The sequence below is a fragment of the Pelmatolapia mariae genome, linkage group LG15 (assembly GCF_036321145.2).
Source record: "Pelmatolapia mariae isolate MD_Pm_ZW linkage group LG15, Pm_UMD_F_2, whole genome shotgun sequence".
Classification (NCBI taxonomy): Eukaryota; Metazoa; Chordata; class Actinopteri; order Cichliformes; family Cichlidae; genus Pelmatolapia; species Pelmatolapia mariae.
In genome coordinates, this window is record NC_086240.1 from 36845805 (window position 1) to 36870363 (window position 24559).

At 42.4% G+C, this 24559-nt stretch overlaps 1 protein-coding gene across 6 annotated transcripts in view; it reads right to left on the reverse strand.

The window, feature by feature from the left end:
• Window positions 1–23912, reverse strand: part of LOC134642643 (ephrin type-B receptor 3-like) — a 54801-nt gene extending 30889 nt beyond the window's left edge. For all 6 annotated transcript variants that reach the window (XM_063494523.1, XM_063494521.1, XM_063494519.1 and 3 more), the window contains exon 1: window positions 23218–23912. In XM_063494523.1, the coding sequence (XP_063350593.1) occupies window positions 23218–23281 (64 nt within the window). In that variant the 5' untranslated portion in view covers window positions 23282–23912. The remainder of the gene's footprint in view (window positions 1–23217) is intronic.
• Window positions 23913–24559: the final 647 nt, after the last annotated feature.

Genomic DNA, 24559 nt, shown 5'->3' on the forward strand with positions numbered 1-24559 from the left:
TGAGCTTCTGAATGTGGATGTCTTTGGTATGTGTGAGTCTCCAAAATTCAGACAGCAGTCACCAAACTAATATTTTTAATGAAATGTTCTTTTCCCACCTTGACAATCAAGCCGACTAAGTTCTCTGCTATTAGTGCAAAACAAAACGGCTTCACCTTAGACATTACCACTAACTTGTGTGTTAATTAAACGTGATGAAAGCAACATTTTGTGTCCGGGAAAACCCATAATAACGTAAAAATAAACTCAACTCCAAACCCTAATGACTCCCTTCCCATAATCCTTTGCTCGGGGCTTCTTCAGTAGTTAATTATCTTCTCCCCACCTCTCCTCTGAGTTGCTTTTGTTGTTGTTTTTTTTGTATCTTTTTTTTTTTGCAGTTGAACAGACCAAGCACATGGCAACCTGGCATGGGGTAGCCACTCCATTAAAATACTATGCCGTCTGGTTGCCAAACACTTGAGCCTCTGTTTAGCCACTGAAACAGTGGAAAGTGTCAACACTGAGAGCGAGGACCCCACACTCAACTTATTAGCGCTATTAGCCTGATTGCTTTGTGCGCTATCTTTGTTGGCTCCACTTTTGTCATCCAGTGCGAGGCTGAGGCAGAGAAAGAGGAAGCGGGGCAGGAAAAAAAGGAAAGCGGGAGGAGAGATGCTATTCAAATTCAAATCGTCCGAGCAGTCTTTTTTGCCTTTGTGCGAGGCCAGAGGGCGATGATTAGGAGAAGTCCCCTCCATTTTATGGCCAGACCTCCCCTTCAGCATCCACACACCCCCACTCCCCCTGTGCGCACGCACACACACACACAACACACACCTACACACACACACAGTCAAGGTAATTGGTTGCTGCAACATGGACAAGCCAAGGAGTTGATTCCTCTGTGGAATTCCTGAAGGGACTCGCCTCCCATGACAACAACCCCCCCACCTCCCATTAGCACAAATACACACACAGACACACACACATACTTCATCCTACTACTGCAGTCAGTCATCACACAATGGCTGTCACAAAAGAGGTGTGTCCTGCCTGTATGCTAACAGGGAATGCTGCTGAAGCTTCATGAGTAAGTTGTCTTTACCTCTCTGTCGCTTTCTCTTATTTATTTATTAAATATTGTTTTTTCCATCACTGGAAACGTCAAATGAAATCAAATCTTTGCTCTATGAATACGTGGCTGCGACCTTGCCCTCGGTTACCTTCCCCTCATCAAGGGATATCTCAAGGCTGAATACCTTTTTTGTGTGTTGGGGGGGGGGTTTGAACGTCTGCCTGCTTAGCCCACCTTGTCTCCGGAGGCAATTTCTGTCAAGCATCTCTTACCTGTCGACACTGTGACTTTTGTGATAAATAAACAAAAAACAAACAGCTTTTTTTTCTTTTTGCTGTGAGATGCTTTTAGAGAGCAGAGCTGAGCAAAGTGGTTGAAATGGAAAAAGAAAGAGCTTTGATCGCAGCAAGGAGGATGCAAGCTAGCGAAGCTGAGCCAATACATAGGCCTATGTGTGAGAGAATGTGTGTGTGTGTGTGTGTGTGTGTGTGTGTGTGTGTGTGTGTGTGTGTGTGTGTGTGTGTGTGTGTGTGTGTGTGTGTGTGTGTGTGTGTGTGTGTGTGACTGCTTCAAACTGAGGAGGGGTATAGCCTCGTTTGGAAGTCTCGTCTAGTTCCTGTCCTGTCAGTGGAACCGGCTTCTTTGTCTTAACCCACCCACTCGCTGTCTTTCTCTCTCTCACTCACTCATTCCTTCTGTCCTTCTCTCATCTGTCTCCTTCCCTCCCTTCACCCCTCCCTCCCCCCTTTTACTTCTAATTACTAACCGCAGAGGATCTGACGAACAGGTAGCCCTCAGGGCAGCTGTCTACAAAACCAGGTGTGCCTTTACGGGTGAGAACACATGTTTGTCAGTACGTGTGTGTGTTTGAGTGAATAAGTGCATGTGTGTACGTCGGGCCTTAGTTTGACTCACAGAATTTCTGTTTAGCTTACTGCATAGTTATGTGGCATTCTGACTGAGTTAATTACTACACAACCCAGTTAACTGTTAATATAACTGGTTTTCTGGGAATGCTTGAAATCCCCCTCTCCTCACCTTAACCAACCCGAGCCTAAGACCCAGCACTCGCAGGAGCCGACACTGTGCCGTGGTTTTATTGGACAGCTCTGTGTTTTCCCTGCTTTTGAATAAGTCGCAGCACCTTCATCAGCAGTACTGACAACATAATACGTACCCACTCAAACACGCACATTCACAGTTGGGGGTGAGTCATTAGCGCTTGTTTTATTGGCTGACACAAGCACTTCGGATTGCCTTCAAAATCCAATGCTGCTAAGATTTAATGGAGGTCCTTCATAGTGAGTGTATCAGCATTTCATTAGGAGAGCGACCTCGGCTTAGTTACGGCACCTCGACCTGATCAATTATTCTTTTTATTGTTCTGAAAATATGAATGTAGTCACAATAAGATCACATATCACATTACTTGGCTTTGTAGCTTATGCTTACAACTTCCATTTCCCATACTGCTTTTGTTTCATAACATCCGCTTATTGCTTTCTTCCTCTCGCTCTGCCTCACCACTGAATATAAACACTGCCTAGTCATATTCATATACCAGTGTATGAAGCAGTATATGAACAGATACAAGCTTCCACAACACTGCAGAGGCAATAGTGCAGTTTTCAGGGTGTTTTTTTATAGTGTTTTTACAGTGATGCATCCTGTGTGACACAAAGCTTACTCGAATTCATCCCCTACTGAAATATTCCCGCGGAGGAGTCATTCCAGCCACTGTGGATTTACCACACGGAGATGTCTGGCCTTGTCTTTTGAAATCTGAATACAGCTCTCTGTGATTTTCCTTACTCATTATTGAAAAACAAGCATTACATCATGTACCATGCTCAGATCAGCTGAAACAGAACAGCACTTTTTACATTTACCGTTAAACTATCACTTACTTTGGCAAAAATGTCAAGAGGCAAATAGATAATTAAGGCTTCAGTATTGTTTCGTTGTAATCATCATTTTTAAGGTTTGGTGTAATATTTATCATTTACAACCTGCTCTGGAAAGGCGTGTGCTTCGTTTGCAAATGATTACTTTAAGGGCATCAGGTCTGGCTTTGTTTAAAAACCAGCAGGAAATGGGCACAAAACCAGATTTCTGTAGAAATGATTGGTGTTTACATCACCCAACATGGAAACTATTGCCTCAAACTTTACCATAGATGAAGTAATTTTTTTTTTTTTTTTGGCTTACAGCCCTTCCTGGAAATTAAGCGCCCCACTCTCCTTCTAGATTTTACAACATTTTATATTTAACTCTAAGACTTTTTTAAAAAAACCTCAAATACAATTAAAAATCAAATGCTGACAATTAATAGTGTTTAAGCAGAGCCCTCTAGCCCTGAATTAGATGGCTGAATGAATGCAAGCACTGGGTGAACTGCGCAGCGTGTGCCTCTGCGTGAGACGCTTAGATGCCATCATCAGATTTCCTGGCAAATGACTCAGCTGGCTGCAACTTAAAAATACAAGTAAGCGAGTAGCAGGTTTGCTTTTACCTCAAAGGCGTGCATATGGAAATGCGGCTTTCCTTATCAAACTCTGTGGGCATTTGGATGTGCGCTTTTCGTTGTGTTTATGCGAGTAAGGCCGCTGGAGCGGAGTAATTTGTCTTTTTGCATCTGCGTGGTTGTGTATGATGGAGTGTGCGTGCGTCGCTACAGCTGTTGATTTCATTTAGTGTTTACCCCACACTCCCTCTGAGGGGGCAGCAATACCTGGTATACGATTCATATTCAAAACACTATATAGCACAACTGCAACCCGAATGAGATTGATTTACTAGACTGTAAAACAAATACACCGCATACTCGTGTGCATGAACACGAGTAGCAACGCATGTCAAACTTCTATAAAAAGACTTCTTTTGATACGCGCCAAAATAAGAAGCAGGCAACAGATCTTCTAGCATGTGCACCTCAATTATCTTTCACTTATTTTTAAACTTTTACTGTGTAAAACACAGATTTTTTTTCACCAAGGCTTCCTTTTTGCAAAAGGGTTCAAAGCCTTGCTCAAGGGCACCTCGGCAGCTGTTGTGCAGTTCTGCAAACAGTGCAGCATAAAATCATTATTTTACAAATAATTTAACACAATATTTTGAATTGCATAAAATAAACAGCGGATTATATATATATATATATATATATATACAACTTCTTTTTTTCGGTTTAGGTATAAAAATCAGACATCCATCTTTTTGCACTACCTGCCTATGTGTGTCTATCTGTGAGCAGAAGCTCTGGGGGATTTTGGGCATTAGTGGTCTAGGCTAACTGTGACAGGCGAGAGTCAGGGTTCTCTGCTACTTCCCATCCAGGCCACACTTAGCATAGCATATCTGGGGCTTTCTCAGTCATCAGGTCAGTCTTATATTTGATCTTAATCAATCCCTCAGCACCACAACATTTGTTCAAAAACTGTAATTCACCCCGGATCAAAGCAACAAGTAGAAGTTTTTGCAGCAATACTGAAATGTTGGAACATATATGCCAGATACAAAAGGGAGCAAAGGAGGGATGATCAGTGGAAAATTAAAAAGAGAAAAAGAAGATGTGTATTGAATTTTTAGCACCTCCCAGCCCTCCACACAAAGTACAAAGAAAAGAACTACTGAACACTGTTTTATGTGAGATATGCAAAGGAGAATTAGGTGGAGTGAGGAAGCAGAATCGGAGGGAAAACGGTTTGCAGCTTTGGGTGTGGCCGTTTTTGATTACAAAAAGATAACTCAATGCACATTCATTCATACTGGCATTGCTTAAAAGTCTTAATAGAATTCAGCAAAATTCAGACAGAGAGAATGAGGAAGGGAGGGAGGGAGGAGTCAGGGAAAACTGGGGGAGGGAAGGAGGGAGCGAGGGATGGGAATGCAGAGAAAGGAAGAGATATTCAAAGTACAGACAAAGCGAGGGGGTGCAAAGAGGAAAAAGATGGGAATGAAAGGCAAAGAGGCACCGGTAAGGTAACAAAGGGGGTGGGGGGCGGACGGAGAGGAGAGGATGGAGAGCTGCTGCACGCTCTCTTGTATTCCCCACAGCCCGGGCACGTCTTTCTTTGCCACTGTGTCGCTGGCATGCTAACACGCTGTCGCCTTCAGAGACAGTATGTGACTGTGTGCATGTACACAACTGCAGTGTCTTCTGTATGTTTGTGTGCCTGCCTTGAGTGTCTGTGTTTAACATGCAGCCTGATGGGCTCATTGCCCTACTGCTGCCCAGGGAGCCATTGTCTAGTACTTCACTGCTGTACTTCTCTGTTCTGCTCTCTCCTCCCTGGCCTTCCTCTGCTCCGCTGCCCTTTGCTAACCAAGGCATCCGTTCATAACAGCTTGATAGCTGCCCTGGTATCAGTCTGTACAGACGATAGCAGCCCGGTTTCCGAAGCCAAATACCAAACAGTGATAGCAGCACTGGGGAATCTATGTGTGGATTTAAGGGGAAGCATTTCAGTGTTTGAAATACACCTGTATGAATGAATGCGCATTTGCTTGTATAGGTGGAAGCTGTTGATTATCTGACTGTCACGGGGGTACTGGAAGCATAAACATACACAAGAGCGTACACACATGCACACACCTTTTGTTCAATAGGAGATGGGCTATTGTGCTGCCTGTGCAGTCGGATTGTGTGTGAGCAGTTCCCTCACAGCTCTTAATAGCAGTTTTCAGGCAATTTTGTGTGTCAGCAGTGGCTGACTCAACAAACTCAAACACAGGGGAACACAAACCATACACTTACATAATGCTAATACATACACATTATCGGCAACACATACAAACAGAAAATGAGACATGTTATTAAGACTTATACACATGCACACAAATGCACACATACACACACACAAATCCTGTTTGTTCACTGGGGGTGTAGCCTAGAAAGAGCTGGAACCGGGCTTTGAATAAAAGCCGTGGCTTTTTGAATGGCTGAGCACCACAAGAAAAGGGCTTAGCAGCCAGCTTTGCCATTCTGTATCAACAGCCACTGAGTCTCTCTCACAAATACATGGCCTCTCTCTCTCTCACTAACTCTCTGACAGACACACACGCACACACACACTGTGTCCCTCTATCGCTGTTTCTGTTAATACAGTCATTGCTAATGCAGTCATCTGCCAACATATCAGGTCACCTTACACTGCACTTTCCTGCGCAGCATGTAGTGATTGTGTTGAATCTAATTAAAGATGGCTACTTCCTGTTACACCCGGAACAGCTGCCTGTGTGTCTGCAGTAAGGGGCAAAGCCCCAAAGCGGTTCGCATTTTCCACATGCCAGTGGCTTCCAATTACTTTAAAACAGTTCAAAAAACACTGCGGCGGTCGAAACCAACCGGCTTTTGAGGTTTGCTTGTTTCTTTTCTGCTTCTCCTCGGAAACTTTCGCAGACAGGATAAACAAAATAACAAAACCAAAATAGAGCCGGGGACTACCCTATTAGCAGGGATTTCCAGCTAGTCTAACCAAAGGCTGTCTTTCGGCTCATCGAGCACCCGCTGATGATTTATGAAGACGTTGCTAGATAATTATCAAGTCAGTTATCACCGCCAGTCATGTTAATTTGCCAGGTATGCCCTCATTTACCTGTGAATAAAAATGAAAATGGAAAAGATGAATAATGGCGAATGGGGAATTTTAAGAGATGAGTAATTATACCCTATCATCCCTCACCACAACTTTTTTTTTGAAGGATGACGGAACCGGGTGACATGAAGACACTGGCTTGTGGGAGCCTCTGTCATCAGTATGCATACGCTTTGTTAAAGTTTACCAGGTAGCCCAGTCATTAGCCATTCAGGTTGAAGATACCAGAAACAAAAGAGAGGTTAGGGCAGTTAATGCCAGGAATGCAACCTGCCGGGTAAGGTCTCTGGAGACCAGTGACTGGCACAATCTCACACACACACACACACACACACACACCCTTTCTGTAACAACCACACAAATTCATAAACACAAAGATCCCACAAAAGTATGCGCTTTCTCTTCTCTCTTTTTCTTTGTACCCTCAAACACTAGCTCGGGAGTGGTTCCTTACGACAAAAAAACCCAAAAAATCAGGAAGCTCTAATGTATCACGCAGCACTGGAAATAAAAACAGAAACAATGACCCACATGCACTCACGCAAAGGATATACAACACTGGGCAAGGTAAACTGGGTAGGTCAGCTGCATTGTTTTGTCCCTTTTGTCCCCCTCACAAATCCTTTCTCTTCTTCCAGCTTTGTCTTTTTTCCCCATCACCATTCCCTCGTCTTTACACGTATCGCTGCCACTCTCTTTCATTCCCATTCTTCCCTCCTGCTCCACCTGGTCTTGCAGAAATACACACAAGTGGCCAAAAACACTTAACACCTCTAAATCTCTTATGTTACAGTCGGTAGATATTACAATCAAATAAAATGCTGGTAGCACAGAAGGCAGCGACTTCTTTGTAATTTGAGCAATTTTTCAAGATAAGGCGGGCAGTCATTTTACGCAGTTCTGCAAGACAGGCTTGGTTTGATTGATATCACAAACTAGCCAGTGTCACAGCAATTCATGCTTCACCTTTGCAAAGCCGGGACGACGGCATTGCTCGCCTGCGTGAGACAACTTCATTCTGGACAATCTTTATCATATCACAACTGTTACTGATCTCTGATGGCAAACAACAGCAGACTTTTTGCTGAAAAGGCTTTACGCATTTATTTCAGAATCCAGACTTTATGTCACTTTGTGATAGTGGATATATATGTGTTTGTTTGTTTCTTGGCACCTATAACTTAGCGTAAAAGGTAAAGGAGAGGGCGATTGTTATTATTTAAGGACATTCTTACAAATAGCTATCTGTGAGATTAATCGCATTCATATGTTTTGGGGTGGAAAGCTCTCTCTCTGTCTCTTTCTCCGGCTCACTCCCTCCCTCCTTGCTGCCACTGAGATTCTTTCTGGCCCCTTATTCTTAATCGCCACTAAGTTAATTAATCTCACACTTGGCCACTGTAATAACTTGACTTGTTAGACCTCTTCCGCGCAAATGGACTTTGCCTCTTTAGCAGCTAAAAGCACCAGTAATGAGCCATCTGAAAAAACACGGCCGTGTCAGTGTTAATATCCGCTCAACCTTTCATAATGTTACAATTACATATTAGCCAAGCGTCCTCCTGTAAATATAGCAAGAGAAAAAAAAGTTATATAATTATAACTAACTAACTATATATCAAAGTCTGAAGCCATGGAAATTAGCAGAAAGCTCAGAGTAGGAGAGCTGGTTTGAATAGTAATGACTTTTAATCATTTTATTTCATGTATGAGTCAAAGTATAATCAATAATCAAAGTATACAAAAATCTGTGACTTTAACCTTAAAACTAGTACAGACAAAGAACCTTAACATTTATATTGCAAATAGTGCAAAATGTTGTTCTACTTCCACCACGATGTATTTGATTCAGATTCATATGTTTACTACGAGCAGCATTGTTTTATGACAAATCATAAAAACGTATGTCCGATTATCTATAATACTAATAATCAAAAAGGATAGCTTAAGTTGAGTTAATAAGATAGGAAAAGTTAAAGCCAGACTAAAACTTTTAGTATTTGCACTCCTTGTCCTCAGCCCCGCTCAGCATTATCTGGTCAATCTCATGGTCTGGGATTGTCGAGGTCCCAAACCTTATTACATATTAATGTATTTAACCTATTGAGGAACCACTCAATAGACAGTCACGGCACAGAATCCTGGCGCTGGGCAATTAAAAGAAATTGAGGGATGGACAGACAGACTGCCATCCAAGGCTGTTGGGGTCCATATGGCGGGGGGCTTTCAGAGGCGCTCTTCAATTACATAAAGACCTCTGTGCATTGGCATGACACACAGAGGAGCCCAGACAGCAACACCAGCGAAAGAAGGAATAAATCATATTGCACTTAGTAACACACACACACACACACACACACACACACACACACACACTTATATGCATATACACTAGCGGAGAAACAGACAGAATGGCAAATAGAGAAGTCCCAAATTGCAGACACACAGAGCAGGTCAACAAAGGCACAACAAGATTTTGGATTCTCCCTAAATCACTGCAACATGACAACAGAACCACTTGCATCAACACTCAACCACCGTGACACACTACAAGCAAGCCCGACTGATCCCAAGCTTGCTTATGGCTCGTCTCCTCTTTCTTCTGAAAGCAGCTCCAATGCAAAAGAGAAAGACTGACTGTACATCAGGAAAAGGAAGGTAAGGTAAGGACACCGGCTAAAATAGGTATGTTCAAGGCAAGCTGAGCTTAAATGGTCTGGCTGAAGATGTGTAGATGACAAATGAGATACGTCAGGGGATGGAGAGCTTAGGGTTAAATACCTTTTCTAGCTTTTTTTCACCCCAATTTAAGATATTCTTCATTTTGTCATCTGCCTACCTTGCCCCCACCCCCTCTTCTCTTGGGATGTGTAGGAGGGACATGCACTACCCTAGCTAATGTATTATTCACCCTTCATTGATGTGTAACTAAACCTGGCAGTTTGGAGGGAGCATGGTGTCACCAATTACCCCACACTACCACCACCTACACATACACACAGAAGCTCTAGTCACAAGGCCACCAGGAACCCATTTATTAATGTGCTGACACACAGCACACAGAGCTCGCACACACTGTTTTTCCTGTATCGAAAACATGGGTTTCAGTCTAACATGCATGTGCGTCACTGTGGTTTAAGAGTTACTCGTATTTTGGGAATGTGTCGCCGTTATGCGGCCAAAAATCAAAGTCGTTATAATTTACGTTGTTAACGTTGAGGTGAGGACGTCTTTTAAGGTTAGGGTAAAGTTAGGGTAGCGGTATGGGTTATTGTTAAGGTTAGATTAATTACCACATAATAAGGAGAGCAACAGATTAAATGAAATTATTACTTCTCCCCGTGCTTCTTTAAACACACAAATGTGCGAATGTAATTGCTTTCAGATGCACACAAACAACAGAAAGCTTGTTTCTCACCTGGGCTGTCCAAGTCAAGCAACAGTTAACTTTTTTCATAACTAACCCAAAAGTTTCCCCCACATTCCCACCTGCATTATTGTTATACTTATAACACAGCCTGTGGCAAAGTTAGCTAGTTAAAAAAAATAACAATCCCACTGTTTATGCCTAAGCTCACCCATTAGCGCATGTGTTTGGCTGGGTTCAGTTCTGTTGTGGCCTTTGGCGATAAAATCTGAAGGGAATAAACAAGAACGAGGTAAAAGTTTGTTTTTCTCCACAACTGGAGACATGGGAAATGAGATGCACCAAAAATATCAGCTCGTTTCCATCCAGCTTGTGTGTTTTCCCTCTACCTTCAGCACAAATACACTTGGTGGTCCAAGTGAGCTAGGTGGGGTTGGTAGTGCTCCGACCGCAGGGTGTGGATCAGTCCTGACCTGATTAGTCATCATGCCTGACCCTGAACCAGCCAAAGAGGGAAGAATACAAATGAATCTCCAGGACTGCTCGCCAGTAAATTTGACTTGGGACCAGTGTTTATGTGATGCAAACCACACCACACAAGGCCACAGTGGATGAGCCTGCTGACCCTGAACAGTGACTGTGCCATTAAAACCAAAGGGAAAAATGCTCGGGTGTTCGCCGAGTTAAAAGTAAGTAGTTAAAGTAATTGCACGATGGTGTTTAGAGAGGTGATGTCATGCCGTTGGCTTACTTTGATCAATAAGGCAATATAAAGTCAGCAGCATGCTGTTTGCAACAACCCAAGACAATAATAATTAATAATGACAATTAATCATGCCAGAGTTAAGCCCCTCTTTCCCTGAGCGTACCGGGAAAGTGTTAATATTTCACCCGCATGAAGCTTCTTGTTTTCCTTTCATCAGGTTCTCTTCTTGTCAAGGCTCAACACATCCAGAGTACTCTATTCTTGGGTTAATGAACAGGTGAGGAATTACTTAGACAGATGGAGAAGGAAATTGATTTTTTTTAAGTGTCGCCTCATTATCCCATGTGGGGCACTTTATTCAGCACCACAGAAACACAACACCAGAAAACATGGGTTGTGTAACGTCAAGGTCGTATGGTTTGGTGTGTGCATAAACAAAATGGGGGTCAGCGGTTTGAAATTGTCTGGAAGCCTGGCCATTAGTGAGAGACTAATTAGGGGAGACCAAGTGGTTTCCAGTACCGGTCGAAGCCAAGATTCATAAATAAGTAAGTGCAGGGGCAGCTTGGGCGCTTAATTAACAAAGCGTGAAAAAAGGGCGTGAATCCCAAGAGGCACAAACCCAATCTGGTTGCAAGGACGGGCTATCGGCAGCAATCCTGTCTATCTTGGTGGCATTGATTGATAGCAAGCCAAATTGAGTCCCCAATCATCACCACCCTTTTAGTTCCTGCACCCTGGGGGATTTACAGAGGCCAAATTTGGCACACAGGGTCATGCTTTTGAGTCCCTTTTTCTGACATCGGTGCCATAAACAGCGCAACCCCCCACCCGACAACCTTTCTCCTGTGTTCACTTGACCATACCCATCTGGCCAGAGGTTATCTGACCCCCGTGTGTGTGTTCTTGCTCACACTTTCATGTCTTTGCCAATTGTTTTCACACTCTTAAGCTGTTTGCCTTGGTATTTAAACCCCAGACACCTCCTGCAACTCACACTTAGAAACCCTCTGCCACCTAAAGCAACATATTAAGTTACAGCAAAGTGAGATGCTATTGTCTTTCTTTTTTTCCTTTTTTTTGCAGTCGTTCTTTCTGTCCTAATCTTTTTATATTGTTAAAGCTGACAGGCGAAGAACGTGTTTTGTGGAAGAAGAAAAAAAAGCAGTGTGTCACGAAAAGCGACAAGCTGTGATGTAAGCGTTAGGCTTTGAACCTTTTTTTTTTTTGTTTCTATTTTCTGTATATGGAACACCATTTGGTTTTTGTGACATACAGGAAGCTGTTTCAGTCGGTGAAATGAGCAGAGGTGGTATACATTCACCACACCTTTCCACTGTATCTTTCTTTCCCTACAGACAATGGGGGAAGTCATCTTGACAATCAAGACCTTATCACACAGTAGGCAACAACAATGGGTCTCCGAGTAGTAAATAGCAACTGTCTCCCAGCTGCTTACTGTCGCTGTTGGGATTTTGATATCACAAGGCCGTGAGATAATAGGCGGAGGAAAATAATACTGTAATTAGGGCCTACTGCAAGTGTGATAAGCTGCAGTCACAGAAGAGGTAACTGAAAAGGGGCAGAGGGAAGAACCAGAGAAAAAAAAGAATGAAATAAAGAAAAAAGGACTAAATAACAGTGTAACTCAGAGATCATGCCTTTAAGCTGAAAGGCCTTAAAACTTATGGTTTTATTCTCTAAATGGCTTACCAAAGAAGACAAGCTGTATAATAGGATAACAATGAACATGGAACAATCTAGAATATAAGTAAGGCTAAATAAAGTGTACAGGCCATCTCAATCAATGCCAGTTTCAACCAGATGTTTAGAAACCTTCTGATGGATTAACAACTCGTCTACGGCATTGTCGCCTTTTGCCCAGTGACAGATGGGATAGGCACAAGCTCAACTGTGACCCTGAACTGGATAAGGGGAAGAAAATGGATGGATGGAGCTTCTTCCCTTATATATTAGTGACCTAATTTTTTTTTCATGTGTTTTCGACCCCCATTCTGATAATTTCAGTGAATGCATTTTGAAATTGTCGTACAATGCTTCGGTTGATTACTACTGGTCGTTTGCAACATTCGTTAAAAAAATCACGAGCAGGCCTGTTAAAGGCTGGTTCCTTCAAGTGGGACCATGTGCATGTGTTCAAGGTACAGAGTTAGTGAAAGGCACTAATGGGAAGCAGTGGATCTTCCCCGGTGTAATCTTCTACCTGAGAGGAAATACCATCGTGTAGTGAAAGCTTTGCTGATAGGTTAGTGGCAGAATTCCAAATGATGGGATGATCTTTCAAAACCTACTCTTCCTCTGATGCTCAGTTCGTCACACTCCTTCCTCCCGGTCTTCTGCTACCTACCTGTCCACTACCATCCTTGGCCATCCTCCCCCTCCCCAAACTCAGTTGAGGCGACCTTGGCTCCCAACACCTCTGGCCTGCATAGTTGCTTCATTCAACACCTTTTGAAATGAACTGGCAGCCCAATAAACAGAACTAAGTGGGTTTTGAAAATGAAAACCCTCTGAACCCTCTCTTCTGGCCTGCCTCTCCTTTCTCTGCATGGCCTTGTACACACACACACAAACAGCTTAAACTTTGAGGGGCTTGGAAAAAAAATTATAACCTTTCTGACTTTGACTCAGTGGGGGAGTGGAGCGTGGCGAGAGTTGGACTCACCAAACACATTGCTCCCCTAGCCAAGTTAGAGGCTCAAACTCCAGAGGAGTGTGGGCTAGTTTATGCATCATTGCTACCTTCTATCTGCTATTCCATTTCAGCATCAACAGAATCCACTGTGCTAAACTGTGATTCCCGCTAACGGTAAGATGAACGCTGAATATCGTGTATAATTTTTAGCTTAATTTTTTTTAATCCCTTCTCTTTCATTTAGTTCACATACATAAAGTACATACACAGCTGAACGCTCTCAAACTACATTTCTAGGAAACCAAAGAGAAAAAGAAATGAGGAGTCTTTGAACTGTCTGGATGTTTCAAGCAGCCCCTTTTTTTTCTCCCCTCAATCTCTGAGGTCCCCCACTGCTCTGTTAGGACAGGAAGAAAGAGGCTGATCGATTGGGTCTGACAGAAATGAAATGAATGGAACCACTTGATTGATTCATTAGCACAGGAGAGAATGAATGTAGATGTGGGCTCTGACCCTAAGAAGCGGGCGTAAGGATCAAGATTTTGTGGGGTTTATGTGCATATGTGTGTCCAGCCGCGTGATTAAGAAACTGTCACCGCTCGTGTGTTCAATGTGTGTGTGTGTGTGAGAGAGAGAGAAAGGTCACAAGGGATTTCCATAAGGTGTAAGAGGGGAAGGGGAAGCTGTTTATGGCCTGACTTGGCACAGAGGGAGGGGGTCAGCCTATATTGTGTGGTGCTTTCATCTGGCTCATTGCAATTAGTGTTTCACAGCACTTGTCAAATCCCTGTTAAAGTCACAGTCAGCAAGCACCATGACAAACAGGCACGGTGGTACAAAGACACAGAAAAGTTTAAAATGATTCCAAATTAGCAAACTTAGAAATAAACTTTCTTCTAACAGTGAAACACCAGCTTTGTGAGATGAGTGAAGCTGATATCAAAGCCACAGGGTGGCCTCTGTTTCCTTCTTATGCCACATCCACAGCAACAAGCATCGTTTATAGCTCTATGTCATCTACACTTATACCAAGTGCAGAGGTGTTAGGACAATCTCAGTAACAACATGGCAGCAGCGACACCTCCACATTTGCAAGATTGCTCTGAAATGTTTATTTTTATAACAGTCACTGAGGCTTTTTTGTTCGTTTGATTATTTTATTTATTTATTTATTTATTTTACATTTGCTTCAGGGTCCTCTATATGTTGTACTCATTGTATGGCATATTTCAAGTTTCATCTCCATTTGATTTTGCAGTGATATCAGTTTGCAGGACTTACTCACAGATAATACGTGGATGCAATGAAAGCAGTTCCTGTGTGCAATACAAGAAAAACCAATTAAGCTCGTCTTACTGTGAGAAAAAAAGAAACCGGAATAAACAAGTTTCTTTAACAGTGAAACACCAGCTTTGTGAGATGATTGAAGCTGATATCAAAACCACAGGGTGGCCTCTGTTTCAGCAACAAACATCACTTTATAGCCATATGTGATCTACACTTCTACCAAATGGGCAGGTGTTAGGACAATTTGAGTAACAACATGCCAAAAGTGACACCTCTACATTTGTAAGATTGCCCTCATGAAATGTTTACTTTTATAACAGTCGTTGTGGCTTTTTTTTTTTTACCTTTCCTTCAGCGTCCTCTAAATATTGCACTCACTTGGAACATAAAAGTCACGGTGTCACTGAAACTCTGTTTCACTGTGAGCCGAGGTTAAGTAAATGCTCCCCACAGCCGGCAGTGTCTGAAGGGAAGCTGCAGTGTGGAACTGTTGAGATTATGTAAAAATATGGACATCGGGTCACATGTTATTGCTGCTTCTGTCACCCAAATGTGTTGGTTTCACCCACCCTGTGCGAGCCGTGCTGGAGAGCGTGTTTAAGATGTTCAGAGTGAATTGGATGAGCTGTTGATAAGAGAGCAGGGGTCTAGTTAAACCCGCCGCCATTCTCCAGAAGACGAGAGAAAAAAAAGGGGAGAAATATTTAATAGAGGTGGGGAGTCTTCCTGGGTCTTCTGAAGTGTAGATGAAGTGTGGGCGGTTAGTGTTTTTGGCACCCAGGATGAGAAGTGGGGCACAATAAGTTGTAATAGAGTTCTACTGCAACACTGTACTCAGTGTGAGCAGGAACACTACTGGGCAGACCTCTTACCAAGTAAAATATACACTCCTGTTCTCACACATGCATTATGGTTAATTACAGTGGACATTTGAGCCCATCACATCAGTTCTGACTACAGCTGTTCCTTTGAAGCAGTGCCTATCATCACACATAGGCTTGCTCAGGATAGCTATTTGAAAATTAGCAAAAGCTGTTTCCCTGCTCTTGAAAAGGAATAAGGGCCTGGAGCTAGGCTGTCTGCCACAAAATGTCTTACCATTAACCACCCAGCTATGGTTAAACTCAACAAAGAAATCTCCCTCCCCGCTTCCTGCATCTCTGTTTCCTTCTTACATTTAACAAGGCCGGCAAAGGCTGAAACCAGGTAATGTGGCCTTTATTCCCCCTGAAGGCACGCTGTTTTACAGCTGTGTCCACTCTCCCGACAGATGTAACTAGCCATTTTCAAAGACAAATATCAAAGATCTCTTTTCTGCTCCATTGGCAAAAATTTGTTACAAGAGCCTGTAGCTCGTAAAGAAATGGTAGGAGGATGCCCTGAGGTGGATCAAACTGCTGCGAGGAGAAGTCCGCTCCTTTAAACTCCACCTTTCAAACCTCCCGCTGACCCGGTCTGTTTCAACTCTCTGAGAAGCAAGAGGCACGTTAGCTTTTCATGTTTACTATTTGTCATCTCTCATAAGCAGACTGAGTCTTAAATGCAAACACCACTCATCTACAGATTAGCCATATGGGACAAAATGGAGTCATGCACACATCAGTCACCCACTGTGCCCTAAACCTGCTCTGCTTGTGAGTTTTTACATGTGAGCCTTAGAAAAGTTGCCAAAGTGTCTTTATAAATATGCACATCCTCTTTTATGATATACTTTGTTTTCCCCACTGGAATAGGACAAGCTCTGGGCTTTGATTGTTCAGCTATTGAACAAGACTAGCCTTAGGCAGAGAGCCCCACATCAAAATCATACAAAAAGACCCCCTCATGACCTCTCGATAGGGGTCACAAGACGTGGGCTGAGTGTGGGTGGAAAGCACAGCAGATACTAACTCACCTATAATATGAACATTCTGACACATGGTCATTTGAGTAGCAGACAGAGCCTATAAAATGTCAGCTCAGACAGCCATTATTATTATTAAGTTAACGTTTTTTTAACAGTTTTCAAGTCATTACCATAAGTCAGTTAAACACAGCGGGGGAAATATCCCACTCAGGCTCAATTTAGTGATGTGCTTCCTCATCTGATTTATAGGGTTTTCTCTGTACTGCTGAGAAAACTGTTGTTGTGATTTGGCGCTTTAGTTTTATATATTTAAAATTGAATCAATGAATCAACCATCAGCTTACACATTAAAAGGTTAATATGCAGGGAGTTTGCAGGACAAAAATCATCAGGTTATATAAAAATTTGAAATAATATAAATATAGTAGAGATCTTATTTTAATGTTTGACAGTTGTTTTTAAAAACTAGATTCTCATTCAAAAAAATATCAGCATTGCTGGACGTTGAGCTTGAGTGCCTCCATCTCTCAATGCAGTCAAAACATTACTTAAAAAACAAAAAAGTTAGTTGAGACTGCACACATGGACAAACTGTACCTCCAGCAGTGCACACACAGACCCTCCCTAACCCCTGTAATCTCCCAAATACACTCCTCTCGCGTAGATCAACAACCCATCTTGCCCCTCGCCCATAAGTGAAAAATCTCTCCTTGCTCTCCTTTTCGTTCCCTGTGTCTGTGTGTGTCTCTTTTCCTTTCTCTCGTGTTCTGCTTGGCTAACTATAGACAGCAGCAATGTGTCTGTGTGGTGGGCTGGCCCAGACACATTCACCCTCCCCTGCTTGCTCTCCACACTGAGTGTCAAAGACCTGCCATCCCACAAGGCCCCTCTGTTGGAGACCAGGAAAGACTGCGCGCACAGTGCCATATGCAAGGAAATCCATACACAAAAACTGTATGCATACATTTTGTTTGGCATAAAAAAAAGATCTGGAACAACCTCTTGTAAAACTACCATCAATTCTGAATACTTACAAGTGCTTGTTTACGTTAACGTAACAACAAAGTCCTCACGGCAGTAATGTGAGTAGGATAAACCCAGTTAAACATCATACACGCGTATATTCGTGTGATTATATTCGTCATGGTTTCTGTGCGGTAAAATATTTTACGTGCTTTACTTCACTTAATAGTGCATGTGTCTATATAACATTCTTGTAATCACAAGAATGTTATATAAACTCGACTAATGGCACTGTCATTCATTAACAGTGTCATGTACATGTCCAATATAAATATTTGGTGAATCTGAGGTGGATATAAACATAGTCGCTGATATGATAAACACTGCTTAGTGGGATTATTGTAACTATATTTTGAGGCAAAGTAGTCACAACCTAGAGAAACTATTATATTTCTGTAATTGTTTTACTTATATGTCTGAAATGGTAAAGTTTTGTTGAAGCTGAAGCTAAGCTGCTGCCTGCCTCCATATTCTAAAGCCCTAAGCAAACATAGGAAAATTTACTTGGTCACACTCTGTTGTGTCACATTGAGGTTCATATTCATTAATTTTTCTTCACTGTAGTTCCTCAGAAAAAAATATCCTGTTTTGACTATATCCCTATTTGCATCCTTGCTGCCTTATTTTGACTAGTAATCCTCGTTCATTCACTTCCTGGTGTATGAAGGCTCATGCAGGCCTGACATGGCTGCCGCTTGTCTGCATGTGAAATTCCAGCTCGGTGAATCTTTCCATGCCGCCGTCAGAGCCATGAACCGTCCTTCGGTGTGCATGAGTGCTCCCGCAGGCCCGCTGCATCTGTAAAGTCTGTCAGCTCTGTTGCCCTCTGGGTTGCTGATCCAAATCCAACCCCACACCCTGAAAACCACCAGACTGCTCCCCTGTACCATCATATCCCAACTCCCTACATGTCGTCATCCACGCGCCATTTCTTCTCGAGCGCCTTACGCCAGTCTGAACCTATGTCAGAATGCATCTGTTCAACGCGGCTCCAGCCTAGCATACGACCTGCAGACGGTCTGGGATCCCTGTTGGCTGATTGACTGGCATAACTGCCTCTTATGACTTTATCATTTCTTTTGTTTGTTGTTCAAAACATTGAAAAATGTAAATAGGATGAGATCATCATGCAGTGCAGCATGCAATTCTGAAGAGAACATTACCAATGAGAGACAGAGCCCCAAAACAATAGATAGATAGATAGATAGATAGATAGATAGATAGATAGATAGATAGATAGATAGATAGATAGATAGATTACAATAACAATAATAATAAATTATATATTTAATGTATACTTATATATAATAAATTCTAATTATTATTAGCAGTAGTAATAGTAGTAACAATAGCACTGCTACTATTTGAACTGCATTTTGGAGTATATTTCACAACATACAGTCTTCCTTCATCGGGCCAATTGATTCAGGAAATATCGATAATTATCCTTATGCGTTGTTTATTACCTTTAGCCAGTGTTCCGAATCAAACCTGAATCTGTGGTTTCGAAAGGCTGAGCAAGGGCGAATGGCTAGATCAATAAGACCGCATTAATTGAGACTTTACGCATTCCCTGTGTTGAGGGTGTCCATCTGTGCGTCTATGTTTTATTCATCTTATATATCTTTCATAATCGCATTAAGATAGATAGATAGATAGATAGATAGATAGATAGATAGATAGATAGATAGATAGATAGATAGATAGATTCCACGTCCCCTTGTAGAATGATTGATTAGCAGAACTGACGCTTTTATTTTGCAAATTCACTTTCACGCCTCTTTAGCGCCACATCCACTTAGCCCTTCAGTGGTCTCTGTGATAGGCACCATAGGGTCACTAATATGTCCTTTTGTTACTTCAATAGTGACCTTAAACAGATTTGTTCAGTAAATTTGCTTTTGAATGTTATATAGACGAGCTCCGGAGGAAAAGTTTGACTTAGCTGCTTCACTGGGAGTCCCGCTCAGGCCACACAGACTGATCCTGCGCCCTTAAATAAAGCCCGGTGTATGTAGGCCTTGGGACAGCTAGTCCCGGCCAGAATGGCCCAATTACTCTCTTTATTACGAAGGTTAATTGCGTTTCAGCAAGATGTGGTCACCTGAAATCTGTACACGGGTAAAGTGAGAAATATCAATCAAGCAGTCACATGACCAAAGGAGGAGAAAGAAATCAAGTTCGATAAGACTCAAGCGTTTACAGTATGGACAGAGTTCACGCATATTTTTTATGCATGTGTTGTTAATATATTAATCACCACCTGGAAATGATAATTAAATATATATATGTTTATGACGACTAGGGGGACTCCCCTGCTGGAAAAAAAGAGCGAGAATAAATCACGGGAGAGAGTTTGATGAGAAATGTGCCAACTGCAAACAGGCACAGGAAAGCTCCCGTGGAGGTGTGATCTCACCCACATAAAAACATAAACATGTGCGCTACAAAGCCCTTGCTTGTGCGTAATCAGTCATCGAAACACACAGCCATAAATAGCAAAAAAAAAAAAAGAAAAAAAAAGAAGAAGAAACAGACTGGGGAACTCTCTGTCGCTGTTTATGTGGCTTCAGCTAACAATAAAAAAACGGTTTAAATTTAGTAAAAAATTAGTTCCAGTGGGTCCAGTGTTTGAGTTTAGAGAAAAATATAATAAGAAAGAATAAGAAAAAATCTAGCCTGCTCTTAAGACACTTGTACAGTATTAGCGGGGTGTTTTGCCGGTTTTGCCTGTCCCGAATATCATCAGGAAGCCCGTTCATACTTTTTTTGTGCCTTCATTCTCCCAAAACGTCTGCGCACTAAAGAGCACAATTATCGACACAGTTTGTCTCCACAGCACACTGCTAAGCACCCCAAAGTTCAAGGCCACGGTAGCATCCGCCGAGTACGATCCAAACGCCAGGGCATCAGTCAACCCCGACATAAACACAGGTTAATGGTTCCATCTCTTATTTAACTGAGATACAATTAAGACACTTAGCCCAGCTGAATAGTCCAACCCATAACAAAGATTACATAAAATTCAATAGCATAAATAACTCTTATGTTAAGGTTTCGTGTACAGCCACATTAAGAAAATTACCAGAAGTATCAAATCCAGCAAGAAAACAACCGTCATGCTTTTACGTGCCTGATGTGCGCCACATCAAACACCCAATCAGTTAAATGAGGTATGCTGAATGAGGAGTCAAATTAATGTTTTGCGCTGATGTTGCCACGGAGAACTCAGAAACCCTGGGTTTAACTGTCCCATAATTACACGATTACAAATAAACTGAATTTACACTGTTGAAGACCTTGGGAGTGACTTTTATCCTACATGGCTTTTTAAAATATCAAATGTAAAACCAAAGGGGCAAAAAGAAAACATGAAATAATTAACAGTCTTTTCCGCGGGCAGTGTGACCCCGGGACCGGAGAGGCGCACAGTGAGCCTGGGCAAACGTACCCCCGCCGGGCCGCTTGTTTCTCCCTAACTCGCCATAAACCCATATATCCCAGAAAGAAGTCCTAGCAGCAGCCATAAATCATCCGGCTGTATTACAAGCTTAGGTAAACCCCCAGCCAGGTCAGTAGAGCAGAGTTTATGGCATCACTTAGGTAGGGAATAGATTGTTCTAACAAAATACATCAACTTCAAGCAGTGCGAAGGAAAACTTTCTGCTTTTGTTAAGGCCAAGCCCTCTCTCGCTCTGTCTCCCTTTCCCGGTTCACTCCCGGTGTCTACCTCTTTAGCCCACAACTTTTGCACGACAGGAATCCACTCATCCATTCAAAGCCATGTGTTTTAAGTCAGTGGTTCCTCACTGGGGTCCGGTGAGGTACAGGGGCCACTAAGAGGCATTCAAGGTTCCTTAGGAAAAAAAAAGATATATGGGACTTTTAAAAAAATTTGGAAATAGATATTAGAATTTGATTATTCTAATAAAAGATTTTCAGTGAAAATATTTCTTTTTTTTTAAATAACAGCCTACTTTGGTCTTCTTTTGTGTAGAATTAATTAAATAAATGAATAAACCAAACAAAATACATCTTAACCGGTAACCATACTGTTACTAAAGTCACTCTTATTAACTGAGTTTTGACTCTAGGTCCTGACCGAGCAAATATTACTACGTGGAAATCAGAATAATTGGTTCTGAAGAGTTCAAGAAAGTGTGGGATATAAGAATTTCTTAAATTGTGGACAACATGGATTGAGAGCCATCTCAGAGGTGGCAGGCTGTAAAACAATCTTCATTTAGAATAATTTGTGTTTGTATTAGTTTAGCAGACAAAACGACTTTCCACTGCAGTTAAATAAATAAATAAATAAAACTAAACTCTTTTTTCCGTGCAGCCTGCTGTCAGTTTTTTTTTTTTTAATCAAAGGCCCTGTGTATCTACAGCAGGCTAGTTTATTCGTAGTGGAAAGCTGGTGCGCCACTTCTATTTCAAACAATCGGTGACAAATCGGCAGAAAGTAAAATGTACCCTGGGGAAAAAAATATCCATCAGCAACAACCTTTTTTCAGTTTCTGAGAGTGAAAAAACAAAAACTTCAGACGTTATGTGGACAGGTGGAGAAATAAGCTGAGATCGAGACGCGTTTGCTGAGCCAGTGGCCCACTGTCCTACTTTCCTACTGGCATCACAAGCCAACCGGGAGCCTCGCCTGGGCTCCGACATTCATACTCTCAAGCTTTAGGCCTCTTTCAACCTTATTTCGACTAGTCCATTTTTTTTAAATTCCCAAACATCGCAGAGTGAAACAAAGTACGGGGAAGACGTAATAGAAGAGCGGGACAGTCGTTTACATCGCTGGGAAAAACGACAGATGGAATTTCTCATTGATTTTACGCACTGCAAACATCCACACAGAGCTAAGACAGATGAGCTGTCAGAGGAAACTGATAAAAATATATAACTGAGGATTACCAAATTCATATCACGTTAATAAAAAAACAATAAATAAAATTAAAACATCTGACAAAACTAAAATAATAATTACTGTAAAGATGAGAGAAGAGACAACTCATCAGTTATAAAAATGACTTTACCAAATCACACGTCGCGTTTCAGATATTTCAGATTAATAAAAAAAAATATTCAAAATGTGGGTTATGATTCAATCCCCTCCCCTTCTTTTGAAGCGCACATAAATATACGCATAGTCCAGATGTCAGAAGGCCACACACCGAAGCAATCCCTTAAAATGCACGCAGTTGACCTGGGGAAAGTGCTGTGTGTGTGTGCGTGGGGGGAAAGCCGCGACTCCCTAGTGAGATACAGTGTGGAGCTAATGTCCTTAAGTGACAAAGAAAGCACTGGCAGCCCTCACAATCCTGTGCTCCAAAAAAGAATACACAACGATCATTGAAATGGGTGAGCTTTCGTGGACGCATAACAATTGAATCCTGCACCGGGGCCACAGCGCCTGGCTGCCTGTAAAGTCAGTAATTTCATTAGAGATGCTTAAAAAAGAAAGAACGAAATCAGCCACGGCTGGTCACTTCCAAAATGAAATTAATTCGGGGGGTAGAAATGGAATCGTGATTGTTTTGGGTACGGCTACATGAGCTTCAGGGTGCAGTGCCCAGCCTTTAAGAGGCACGGGTGCGGACTCGCTTGGTGTGGAGAAATATTAGGCTTTAGGAAAGCTGCAACATGAAACCTCCAGAACAGTTAAAATTTCTTACCTTCCACGGCAGACACCACGGGCAGCAAGAGGCTGCATAAAAGCAGAAAGTAATCCATTGTCATAAAGCGGTCAGGTCGGACATGTAAATAGACCCACGGCAGAGAGAGTGAGGAGGGAATACAATCCTGGGTGATCCGACGCTCCACGCACCCAGTCCCGTCCCGGTCCCCGCTGTGTCAAACCTCCAGGACCAGAGTTACCTCCATTCACCAAAACACATAGAGGTGAGAGTTCAGATCAAATGTCGCCTTTGATATAAAATATTTCAGCCCTTCTCCCCTTTTCAGTGATTTCCAAAGTGCCTTATTAAACCAGGGAAAAGACAACAGGCGCAAGTCTCACAGTCCCTTCCCCTCGCATTGAGCGAATGCACTGAAAACAGGTAGTCCAGCCCGTGGTCACCATCCGGAGAATATTTCCAGCAACGTTTGGATGATACTCTGTAACAAAAAAGAAAGAAAAAATGGAAATGCCAACCTTCTCCGAGAGATCCAAGCACTTTCTCTATAGTCAGAGCAGAGGCAGAGATAGCGGCAGTGCTGTCAGGATCATGCTGTATAGTCCCATACGTGCACGCTCACGTGCGTCAAGTGGTATTCCTATAAGGAGAGAGCCGCGGTTTATAGATATTTATTCCCTGAGCGAATTTATCGGCTTTGGCTGCCGCGTAAACCGTCTTGTTTCGCTCGGCTTGTGCACTGGAATGAAGCACAAGGCGGTGGATGAATAAGGAGAGGAGAGAGAGGGAGAGAGCGAGCGAGCGAGAGAGAGAGAGACCTAGGGGGGACCAAGAGGAGGGGTTACGGCTGAAGCAGCTGCACTGAAAAACTCTACCTTGACAATCATTTACTTTCCACATTTATTCTAAAATAAAAAATCTGTGTCTGCTCCAAATAAGAATGCATTGCTACATTTTTCTGTACTTATCTCCGGAGCAGCCTTTGTTTGTGCCACATCCACAATAAAGCAAAGACAGGAGACGGTTTCTCTGCTTCTCTGCCAGATGTTTAACTGTGTAGTGACTACCTATAAGAAGCTTTAACAGTCTTATACAATGGCAGCTTTGTTAACTTGATGGTTTTTTTAAAATTCTAGTTTACTTTTTTCTGCAGGTCACTGACTTGGCTTAGGGCTCAAAGCGCATGTAAAAGCATGGACACACAGCGCCCCCTTGCGGGTTGCTTCCGTTTCGATGAATAGGGTCTGATTAAAACTTCTTTCTCCTCAATTATTTGACTCCAGAGCATTTAAACATTCCGGGGAATTTCCGTCGGACTTTAACTGTTTTTTTTCTCAGATATATTAAAAAGGACCTCGCCTGTTTTCAAATTCGGTGCCTT